The 12,209-nt window shown below is 43.3% G+C and overlaps 1 protein-coding gene across 2 annotated transcripts in view; it reads left to right on the forward strand.

Annotated features, from left to right (window-relative positions):
* Positions 1–12,209, forward strand: part of MAML3 (mastermind like transcriptional coactivator 3) — a 246,148-nt gene that overhangs the window by 148,784 nt on the left and 85,155 nt on the right. For both annotated transcript variants that reach the window (XM_039696148.1, XM_039696149.1), the window contains exon 2: positions 8,780–10,264. In XM_039696148.1, coding sequence (XP_039552082.1) covers positions 8,780–10,264 — 1,485 coding nt within the window. The remainder of the gene's footprint in view (positions 1–8,779; positions 10,265–12,209) is intronic.

A 12,209-nucleotide genomic window follows, 5' to 3' on the forward strand; every position in this document is an offset into this window, starting at 1 on the left:
AATTACCATGCAAAGCATTCATTTCCCTCTCCTTCCCCCATGCTTGTGTCTCCTTTGGAATTCTTACTGTATCATTAATTGTTCAATCTCTACTTAGATAACCTGCACTCCTTTAAAGGTATTTGTCCTTGCAGAGAAATCTTCAGGTAACCTATGTCCTTGGCCAAGCTGCCTGTTCAGGGAACAGATGGGAAAAAGGAAGCTAAATTTACCATTTTGTTTGCAGCACAGTATGACTGATTCACAAGATTTTTCTTTTAATGTGTTCATTGCAGAAATCTGTTAATTTGATATTTAAATTATTTTCAAGTGGAAGCTTCATTTATGGTGTTACCTCAAGAGGGTGACTAAAATGTGTGGGCTTGAACAGGTACAGTGTATAGACTATGTGGCTCTCATTTCCTTCCTTTTCCAGTTGTATGAAACACTTTGCTTTAGAAAGCATGAACTTGAACTTAGTCATGTGGAAGAATCCCTGGAATTACTTGGCCCACACTGATTTGAGAAACTGGAAGGTTCTGCTCCATGCACCTATGGAATAAGTAGCTATGTTGCCATGAGGTGATGTGTTTTGGGAGTTAACACCAGTGATATGAATGGAAGACAATTGTGCCATTTCTGATTTCAGTCTTCTGTCAGCTTGCTATCTGTCTTCTAGAGATCATGCACGAGACAGGCTTTGGTGGTAAAAGAGATCCAGTAGAAACTCATAGTCCATGGAAATCCATGGTATCATCAGGGGATTACTGTCATGCCTTCACCATCTCTTCTGGCTCTTTCTTCAGAGTTTCTCTGAGAAAAGTCTGGAGTAATATATTATGTATGTAGATTGTGCCATGGCAGTATTTTGCAAGCAGCTGAAGATAATTTGCTTGCCCTAAGAATAGGAAGGGCTTTTCCCTTACATCAATTAGACAAGGTTTTAGTCTGTCAGCTCTGAAGTCAGGAACAGAGCTCACATGCTACTGGTGCCTTAGTGACAAGGAAAGCAGAGGCTGTGTCAGAGCTGCTCCTCCTTTGCAGAGGACAGGAATGCTTTCATGTCCCACATACCCCTTTGCTAGGCAGGCAGGATGCCATCAGCATACTTCACTAGCCCACTACAACTTGTGCTCATCCAAGGATGTACTAGGACAAGATTTTTGCCAGGAAATCATTCCTAGTGTCACACACACAGTTTAAAGACCTACTGGGCACTAAGTGTGTTGTTTTGCTGCTTCTTAGTTTAAAACACAAGAGGTTCCTGCATTTCTTTTCAGTCCTGATTTGTAGTTCTTTGGGAGGCACAGCTTTAATAATCTCCAGTGTCTGCTTTTTATCATTACCCCCTCTTCTGTCCAGATACAAAGCAGATTGGAAAGGGTGAGGACTTATCAGAACAACTCCCAGACAAGTCAATTGGAGGGTGCCTGACTAAATTCTCATAACACACCCTGAAAATACAGCTTATGCCATCTGCAAGGACAATTTCAGAGAGAGTAGATCTCGGCTGCTGGGTGTGAGAGGCAGGAATAGGTACTGCCAGCTCAATAGTTCAGCTTATAGGCTTCTTAGCACCTTCCTAAGACTTGCACAAATGCAGCAGTGCTGGCACTGCAATGAGATTACTGCTTTGCTAGTGTTTACCCCGTTGAGCCAAAGCAAGGATTAAATGAGATAGATCTGAAGAGGAGTAAACCATGTTGATCATACACTTGGGCAGGAAGGCTCTTTGACAGTGATAACAGCATTCCATCCATGAAATAGTTTGTGCTCTAAAGTTCAGCCAAACTTGCTGTGCAATGTCTTTGCACTCAGCTTTTCTCAAGCTGCTTTAGCATCCTTACCTGGTTGACTGAGGGCAGGTGGAGTCACAGCATTGACCTGGTTGGACTTCCCCAGTGCTGTTGCTGTTTTGCTCTCATGCAGTGCCTTTTTTTGTTACCCTTCTTCCCTGTTCCTCTGCTTGATCTCCCAGTGTGATCCAGTTCCTGCTGGTGGCTGGGGCCCTGACAGCTGGCAGGCAGCTCTAGCAAGGGGCCTGTGCTGCCAGCTTTGCATCCAAGAGTCACCACGACTCTGCTCTCCTCTTCAGAGAGCAACCCTTCCTGTCTGATCAGCTAAAATGTGAGGAGCTGGATTGTTTTCCTCTCTGCTAACTCTTGCAGGCTTATGCAGTGCCTTGGTCATCATTTTGCTATTACTGGGAGGTATTTTGTTCTTCTGTCAGTTTTTGTTTGATTGACAGCAAAAACAAGGGTGATGACAAGAGACCCCAGTAGTCCTTTGCAGGGTAAGGGGCAGAAGGTTGACCCCCTTCCTGAGGCAGGGGTTACTCTATGAGCCTGCAGAGCTGAACAGGCAAGGTTAGCAGGGTGAGATTTTACCAACTTCAGACAGATTTCACAACGTGAATTTCCTATATATTTGAAGCATTGCCCTGGCCAACAAGATCTGGCCAGCCAGGCCTAGCATGGAGAAACACAGCATGTGCTTTAAATTAGCAATTGTGCTCCAAAACCAAGTTGCTACATCAGGCTTCATCCAGTGAGTTAGCAGACATCAGTGCCATGCTTTCAGCAGCATGAGGAAATTAAGATATTAAGGGAGTGGTTTGATGCATGAAATACTTTCATTTGTGGGCAGTGGTGATCTGTAACTCACCTTCATGTTGCTTGGCTGCTTGTCTGAGTTCAGCTCCAGCAGAGGTTTCTGAAAGGCTATCCTCTGCTCTCACCACCTCTGCAGGACACTGCAAGTGTCATTGGGAAGCTACTGTGGAGCTGGTGGACTTAAAACACTGATGACAAGATGTATCTCAGGCAGTGGCACTCCGGCAACATGGACTTTTGACTGGCAGCATCAGAGGCGATACAGCAAGAAGGTGCATGCAAAAAATCCTTTCAAATGTTGAAGTTGAGCTTCTGGCATGCAAATGGCAATGCTGGTTATTCCTTACTGATCTAAGATGCTGTCATGTCAAATCCATTTACTTAGTGTCACTTCACAGCCACCCCTGGGACACTTCCTGAATTGTTGATAGGATTTAAGTGCAGCCGAAGAAGTTAAGTAGCAAACTTTACTCAGTCTTTAGGGTGCAGGCTGGAGACTAATGAATTGGGGTGGTGTTTGGCAGAGCTCATGGTAAGTACTCCCTGCTGGAGGTAAGTATCAAGGTCTTTCCATAGAAGCTCTAAGAGAAGAAGGAAGAAGAAAGAGGGGGCAAACTCAGGAACAGACACACTGGTGGAAGGGAGAGTAGAAACCCTAGGGGAAGGCCCAAGACTTTAATTCATTTCATGAAAAGGAAGTGAAGGATATGATGACTGGCAGGCCAGACTGATTCAACATGAAGAACTGAAAAGATCAATTTTTAACAGAAAGAGTCACAAAAGAGCATGTGGAGAAGATAATAACCCTTGTTTTTTGTAAACATGCATATCCTCTGATTATTCAGATGGACTTTGGGCTTTGGCTAGTTTCTCTACTTTGCCACAGGGAGCAAAGATAACTCCAGAGCAGGGCTGGGGAGCCAAGTGGACCAAATCTCTCATAATTGTTGCCCTTGTCTTGTATTGAAGTGGCTGGAGCTGGTCTAGGGAGAGGAAAGTCAGTGGCTACATGTAGCTGGTACACAAAAACATCCGCAAAAGTGACATCAGCCTCCTTTTCTGGGGGCTTACAGAGGAGAAGTGGACCTGTGGTAGACTCTGTGAACAGCTTCTGCTGGCACAGTAGAATTTAGCTTCTCGGCTTCCCCACCTCCCTCTGGTTTTTGTGCTGGGTGTTTTTTTTTTTTAAGGAGCAATGAAAGGATATTCTGCTGCCACAGGCTCAGTCACTCCCCGTGCATGCCTGGAGCAGCCGCCCACCAAAGGCAGCTCCTCCAAAGGTGGAGGATGGGGTGGAGGATGGGCTGCCGAGCGGCTCAGCTGTTGCTATAACAACAGTGCCTCTGTCTCGTTTCTTCTGAAAAATGAATTGCTGTTGGTGAGCTGAAGCGGAGCAGCTTCTCCTCACAGATGAAAGCCCTGCCAACAGCCTCCACACGCTCGTTTATCTGTTGGGTCTGTCGTGGCACGTCCGAGCAGCTCTGCCGAGGGTTTCAGGATGGGCTGGATGCGACCCTTCGGGTTGGTGTGTGTTTGTGTGCACAGACCCTGTCCCCCTGCCTCTCCTCCAACTGAAAATCATTTAGAAAGTCAGCCTGCCAAAGTTTGACCTTTTCTCACTCTGCAACTGGAGTTTTTTCAAGGGCATATAAAGAATCGAGAGTCCTGCTTCACCCTCTTGTGCTTTGGGGTAGAAAACTGCAGTGAAATGAAGATTCATCAGCCAAATATTTTGTGTGAATAAAGCTAAAAGCTTATAAAGCTGAAAGAGGGTTATTTTATTTCAATATTTTCCTTTGATTTTGATATTTTTCTTTTATTTTTATTCTATATGTAAACAATCTTCTGTTCCTGGACATAAATCTCTCAGCCACTGCTAATATCTTCACAGTGCATGCCTAAAACATGCACAAACTGTGTACTTGTAGTAAGAAGGAGAGGGAGGGTCCTTTAAAAGATACTATTTTACTTCAGGGATTGTGTTTATAAAGGGAAGGGGAAGTGCTGGGGTTTTGGTCTAAGACACTCTGGAATCCTGATTGTAGTAAACTGTTTGCCAGTATATGTTTAGTGTAGGATATCCAAACCATTCAAGAGTTAGTATGGTGATTGGGAATAAAATCAAGATATGAAAATGAAAGTTTTCATTAAAATCATTTGATAAGAGTATTTCTGTGTTGTACCAAAACAAAAAAAAAAAAGAGAGAGAGAAATATGCATTTATTGTTATGCCTCCCAACTCTCCCAAAATGCTGGAGTCAAGGGACTTCCCCACCTGCAAAGGTTGTACCCAGCATGTTGCCTTCAAACAAACCTTTCATGTTAAGTCTCTGTCTTCCTACAGTTTTTCAATGAGCAAACAAAGAAAATAAAAATACTAGTGCCTGTTAACCCCCAAATCCTAATGTTTCTGAAGGAGAACAATGTGGATAAACAAACTTAGAATAGGTTTAATTTAATTTCTTTTTGCAATGAGGCACAACTTCTGTATTTTTCATATTTCACAGAAAATAGTTTTCATGTCAAGCTGCTTTTTGTTGTAATGCATAATAAACATGATTATGAATATTTATATACTGGGCCTGCTTTTACTTTCACCAAAGTCACTGTCTATTTGTAAGGGGGACACCCAAGTTGAGCACATGACAAAACTTTAGGAACTAATATTTTTAGGGCTGGTTATTTGCCATTAGATAGTTTTGATTCTTTTGGTAAACATTCATATGGAAATACGGTTATTGATTTAGGATAAAATGGTAAATGTTTTAAAACCTGAAAGTGTGAAACCATGTAAAAGCATATCACTCTCACCAATATTTTTGTAAACTATTCATTCAAACTTGCAAAACATACAGAGTTGGTTCACTTGTATTCCTCAGTCATTTTCATTAGTCCCTGCCTCGTCATTAAGACAAATTTTTTTCCCATCTTTTCCTTATAGGAACTTTCTTCTTGATGAGAATCCTGCCACCACATCCTGTTCTTACTTTACCCCAGCATTTGGTGAATATAAACTTGGTGTAAAGGGCCAGGACACATTTTGAACATTTCTTCAAATCCCGGTTTTGCCTGTGCATTCACTTGCTGTTTGGGGAATGTTTTTCTGATGTGGCAATAGCAACTTTGCAGTGTGATGGCTTAGGAATTGAAATTTGAAAGGGTGATTTCAGCTGTAAATTGTGTGAGTGGCCCATTAATATTTAATAATATTTAAAGATGCTGTTTTAACCCATTGTATGAGCTGACCACCTGCACTTGAGGCCAGCTTGTGATCTTTCTTTTCTTGCCCTGGAGCTGTGCTGTTGTACTTGTGAAGTGGCACCATTACCACATCTCTACCATCCTTTCCTGTCTCCAGGATCTGATCCAGGGTTATCTCAAGATCAATGGAACCAACTCAGCTGTAGGAATCTGCAGCACAGCAGATACACAGCTCAAAAAGCACCAGGGAGCTGTAAGGCCACACACCAATGTTCAGCTTAACACGGGTTTTTAGGGGAGGGAGGCAGCAGAGGTGAGAGCCATACCACAAGTCCCCTTGTGGGATCTGATTTTGATCCTTCACACTAGTCCTGGACTTCCTTTCCACATGGCTACTAACTGGCACAGATTGAGGCAATTACCACCTCTGGGCAAGCACCTCTTGCTGCTGCAGCACAGAGGGAGGAGAAGGTGTGGACAGAAGGCAATACTCTCTTGCAGGGCTCTGTTCTCTGCATCCTGGTGGGTTCCTGCAGACTGTGGTTGCTAAACTTGACTGTGCCAAGCTTTAATCCACAAAGAGTGGCACAGTGTGCATTCCCACCTGCACCTGTGGAGCTCATGGGGACAAGAGCTGCTGCATTTGGGAAAGGAGTGGAAGCAGAGTGACTGGGACTTGACAGGGAGGCCCAACACATGCCCACAATCAACTTGACCCCCACATTGCTGCAGGCTAGTTCCACATCACAGCCTGCAACACAGGAAAAGGAACTTCTTGGTGCAAACCACTGGCCATGCCTGTTCCCTCATCTCCAGAAACTGGGGACGGGAGAGACTCAGGGTATGGACAGCTGCTTCAGAGCTGCATAGGCATAAGTTCACAGAATTTAGGAAGGGTTGGAAGGGACCTTAAAAATAATCTAATTCCAACCATGGAAGGTGGAATGGGCAGGGACACCTTCCACTAGATCAAGTTGCTCAGAGCCTCATCCAGCCTGGCCTTGAACTCTTCCAGGCACGGGACGTCCACAGCTTCTCTGGGTAACCTGTGCCAACACCTCACCATCCTCACAGGGAAGAATTTCCTAATAATATCTAATCTAAACCCACCCTCTGTCAGTTTGAATCCATTACCCCTTGTCCTATCACTTGTAGAATGTCCTTCTCCAGCTCTCTTGTAGGCCTTTGGGTACTGGCAGGTGCTATAAAGGTCTGCCCAGAACTTTCTCATCTCCAAGATGAACATCCACAACTCTCCAAATTCAGGGTTTTATGACCAGACACTAGAGAAGGAGACCAGCCATGTGGCAGAGGCTGTGGTTACGGAGCAGCTGGTCTGTGTGGCACCACAGAAGCCACAAGGTGGAGGAATTTCCACCTGCAGGAGGCTTGGCACACACTGGTTTTGTGCAAGGTAGAACAGGCAGCAAAGTCTTGGCCACTTATGCCAACAGTGACCCACTGGGTACTCTTATTCACATTTTAATTATTTTCCCACATTAAAAAGCTGTTCTGCTCCAGTGAACATCAAGGAGTTGATGGTCTGCTTAGACTCATAGTGTTCCCTTTCTGCTTGGTTGTCTGCAGAAGAGCAGCCTCACAGTAGCTTGGTGTCCTGTGCATGCTCAACTGTGGCTGCAGCAATGCCTGTGCTGGCCACATCCCTCTGCACTGTGTGCTGAAAGAGGCCAGGCTGGCCTGAGGGGCAGGAGAAGAGCACAGCCTTCCCAGAGCCACTTCCTCCAAAACCCGGGCGAGATACAGATTTGCTTGCCCGTATTACACATGGGATGAAAGGGGAACCAGCCCTCTGGGATGGGAGAAATAAATGGGATCTAGATTATGAGAAGAAAGAAGGTTCAGGACCTCTAGGTTAGGGAAGGGGTGGGAGTTGCATATCTGGGACTTTCCTATCAGTAAGAGTACTTTAAAAACTGATAAAATCTTTCAGTATTTTGTCTTCTATTGTTCTAGTATCAAGGATGCAATTGTGTCCTGAAGGCGTTTGCTAGAGCTGTGACCTCTTTGCTTCCTCCCCTCCCCACTATTGTTTTTTGCCTTAGATGAAGAGAGATGCTTTTTTTAGCCTCATTCATAAGTAAAGGACTCCATTTGGGTGTGAGTGGGGAGGACTGCTGCTTGCTACAGCTCTTTGCTATGCTTCTATAACTTGACTTAAAACTGATGTTAATATACTTTTTTTTATAAAATTCTTATATTCCAATTTTTTTGCTTTTCTGTAGACTTGTCTTGCTATTATTTCTGTTAGCTATTTATGTTTTATGTTAGCTCTTAGCACATAGCTGATTTCCTTTTTTTTTCATTATTTGATTGAGTTTAAGTTATGCAAAGCACCTTCTGTTTTCTAGGGTGGATTTATTTTTTTTTCTCCCTTAATAGTGATTCTCAATGTGCTAGCCAAGAACATTGGGCTAGTCAAATGAAACTATGTAATTTTTTTTTGTCAGCAACACATTTCAATATAAGTAGTCAATCAATTATATTTCAGTTATTTTTAAGAAGCTTCTAGAAACTTCAAAAAAAATCAGAGTGATTAGTAAAATTTAATGATCCTTTTTTTCTCTTTTTTAAATTCCATTTTAAGACTCCTCACTTTGTTAGGTACATTGTTTAAATCTTATCCCTGTATTAGGCACTAAAATGTCAAATTAGTCAACTTGTCCCTAAATTTCTTGGAAGTTAGCACAGATTCAGCTTGGAAAGCACAGACATATTTTACAGTTCTGCTTTCCTAGTCAAGAGAAGGTTTGGTTTGGGACAGGGGGAAGTGTTTGGTTGTTTGGAGGTTTTTAGACTGAGTTTTCAAATTGATCAAGGCATAAGAATGAAATCAGAGTAACTTCCTAATCAGTTTTAAAACTTATTGTCACTGGCTTGATGAGGAGTCTCTTGTCACAGTGCCCATGAGCACTTCTTTTGCATCTGCAAATGGTTAATTTTTTTTCTTTCCTCTTGTTTTCTTTAAGCTTCAAGAGACAGTCAAAAGGAAGTTGGAAGGCGCACGTTCACCTCTCAATGGAGAACAGCAGAATGGAGTTTGTGATGGGAACTTTTCTCCAACCAGCAAGCGGACACGCAAGGATGTGCCAGGCATTGAGGCAATCAACAGCTTGCCCATTAATTTGCCTTTGCCTGCTGTTTCTCCTCTTCACCAGCTTGACATGAAAGCTCCTCTGCTCCTGCAGAACAGTGGAACCCACAAGAGTGGTGTAGAAGACTTGGGTGAAAATGGTGGGCTTTCTGAGATAAAGCTCCCTGTTAATGGCTGCAGTGAGCTGGATGATAGTTTTAACATCCTGCACAACAAGGAACTAAAGCAAGAGCCTCTGGATGACTCCAACTGCATAGACACTTCTGAAACATCTCTTTCGAATCAGAACAAGCTCTTCTCAGACATTAACCTAAATGATCAGGAGTGGCAGGAGCTTATAGATGAGCTGGCAAACACCGTCCCAGAAGATGATATACAGGATTTGTTCAATGAAGACTTTGAAGAGAAGAAGGAGCCCGAATTTCCCAGGCCTGCCACAGAGACTCAGGAGAGTGCAAGCGTAAAAAGTGATCCATCCCATTCTCCATTTGCTCATGTCCCATTGGGGTCTCCCCAGGTCAGACCATCTTCTTCTGGTCCTCCATTTTCCAACATCTCCTCAGGCTCCAGCGTTGCTTCTGCATCCAGCGCACCGCTGGCCCCAGTCCCTGCTGGATCACCAGCAAACTGTGTTGTCCAGTCCCCTCAGACTCCCAGCCAGGCCCACACTCCTGGACAGACACAGGCACGCTCTGGGAATGGCTTCCTCATGAACCTGGCATCGGCTGTGGCAGGATCGGGGCCTGGGCCGGTGGCCCTGCCTAGTGCCGACCTGTCCCCAGCTGAGCAGCTCAAGCAGATGGCAGCCCAGCAGCAGCAAAGAGCCAAGCTCATGCAGCAGAAGCAGCAACAGCACCCAAATCAGCCCTCAAGCTGGTCACCAGTGGGGCCTCCATCTAGTCCCTATGGAGGACCCTTCAGTGCAGACAAACCAAATAGTCCAATGATATATTCTCAAGCCTTTAACAACCAAAACCCTATAGTGCCTCCTATGGCAAGCAATCCCCAGAAGACCACAATTAATAACTACCTCCCTCAAAATCACATGAACATGATCAGTCAGCAGCCAAATAATTTGGTCACAAACTCCTTGGGAAAACAGCCCAATATGCTTTCTTATGGCAACACCAAACCTCTGACGCATTTCAATACGGAGCTGAGTCAGATGATGAGCCCAGCAATGGCAAATCCCGGGAAGAACACCATGATGCCGTACATCCAGCAGCAGCAGTCCCAGCAGACGCAGATGCCAGCTCAGGTGGCACACCTGAGCGAGGAGCAGAAACGCATGCTCATCATGAAGCAGAAAGGAATGATAAATCAGCCCATGGGATATGCAACGCTCCCTGCCCTTGGCCAGGTAAGTGTGAGTGCACAACACGTGGGCAACAAGAGGCCGATACAAAGTCTTTGTGAAATGGGCACCTCTTTTCCAGTCGCCTCCATTCACCTCCTCTTTCCCCTGGAAAGTATGGAATGTCATTGCAGATGCTTCTTGGATTTTTCACATGGTATTGGAACCTGATTATTTTAAGAAATTACTAAAATTATGTTGGATTATACTTCAGAGCTGTTGTTAATTCACTTCTCTTTGCCTGTGCCTTTTCTGCTGAGAGCTTGGGGCTACTCTGGGAAATTTTGGGTCAGAAGTCACTCTTCCTTGGAGGGTTTATTTCCTTTTTTTCATAATGCAAGACTTGGTGGTTGTGGATCCCAAACCACTGCATGGCTTAGTTTACCACAGTGTAGTTAGCATTATAACAAAAAGATGGAGCAGTTGGTCCCTTCTTCTCAGGGTAGAGATCAAGCCACCTTTAAACAGCATTTTTGGCATTTTGGCTCAGGGAGCAAAGGAAGAACATTTTGGGTTCTGAGTGCCTTTGGTTTTAACCGGAAAAAGTAAGAACAACAGAATGCTTTTAGTGGTGCTTGGACTATGATAATGAGATGAGATGGTTTATTCTGGGACTTTCAAGCAGCCTTTAGCAACCCCAAGTATTTTGTCTTTCAGAAAGAGGCTAAAGCCATGTTGGCCTCAGAGCCTTGGCATCAATGTCTCACATGTATTCCGTGCTAAGCTCTGGTGCAGCAGTTGTCAGGCTTGGAGAATACTTTGTAATTAGTAAATAACCAGTTGGAATAGTGGTTACATCAATGCCCTGTCACCTCCTGTGTCAGCAAGGTATTCTTAGCTGTGCAGCCCCTGTAAAGATCTGCCCACTCGTGTCATGGAAAGGTTCAAGAACAAATTTTCTAAATGTTGTATTGAGAGTTTAAAAATGGATTAAAGTTAATAACCAATTCTCAAAGTAAGTGATGCCTTCACAGAAGTTATGTGCCACCAAAACATGTCAAGAAGTCTGATATACACTAATAGTGTTTAATACACTAATATAATTGTTGGTTGATCATTTTAGCATAACAGTTTTTCACCAAATTAGCTGTTTCCACACCACCTACAAGGAATACTTCATTCTGAGCATGGTATAACTGTGACTCACACTGTAATGCATGTAGAAATACAGCAAATTTTGTCATTCCTTCAGCTTATGGAGTTTGGGGATCAACCAATAAGGAGAAGTAGGAGCTTTACCAGGTCAGAGCACATCACATATTATTTAAAGTTAATTGCAAAACAAAAAGAAATGTTCATCTGCTTCCTGGTTTTGGTTCAGGATGTATGGTGACAGCTCAAAGGTTTGTATTTTTATATTAATTCTGCTTGCTTATTTTATTGGACATAGATGATCTAGATCCTCTTCTTTTGGGGAAGGCTTATCTAGAGAAATATTGCAATAATAACTTAGAATGCAGACTGTAATTGTAGCTACAGATTTGTCATTTTGTAACTAAGAGGCAGAGGATGCTTGGTCATGCTGCCTAATGCTTTATTGTTTCTTTCTTTTGCTTTTGTGAAATCTGCTGAACTCAAAGACCCATCAAACAGCTGAGAGGATGAACTGCCTGTGTGAAAGAGTTAATGGCATCTCCTCTGTTTTATAAGTCAAGAAATTAATATTAATATCTCTCTGCAATTCCACAATATGAATGGGTAGCCAAGGTTTCATATATCTAATCTCATTCAGTTCCTCTTTTTTTAAATTTATTTAATGATTAGAGATCATCTGACTTGTACATAAGTGCCTTGGCTTATTTTCTGTGTACTGCTGTAAAATACCTAATATGTGGCTTAGTTCTGTGCATGTGTATGGATACTAATTAAAACCCATTTCTGCCTGAGGTACTTCTGTTGTAATAAGTAGCATTCTTATATGAACTCATTGCTTCAGTTGTTGAGTGTATTT

Source organism: Passer montanus, unplaced genomic scaffold (genome assembly GCF_014805655.1).
Source record: "Passer montanus isolate IOZ18808 unplaced genomic scaffold, ASM1480565v1 scaffold95, whole genome shotgun sequence".
NCBI classification, from domain to species: Eukaryota; Metazoa; Chordata; class Aves; order Passeriformes; family Passeridae; genus Passer; species Passer montanus.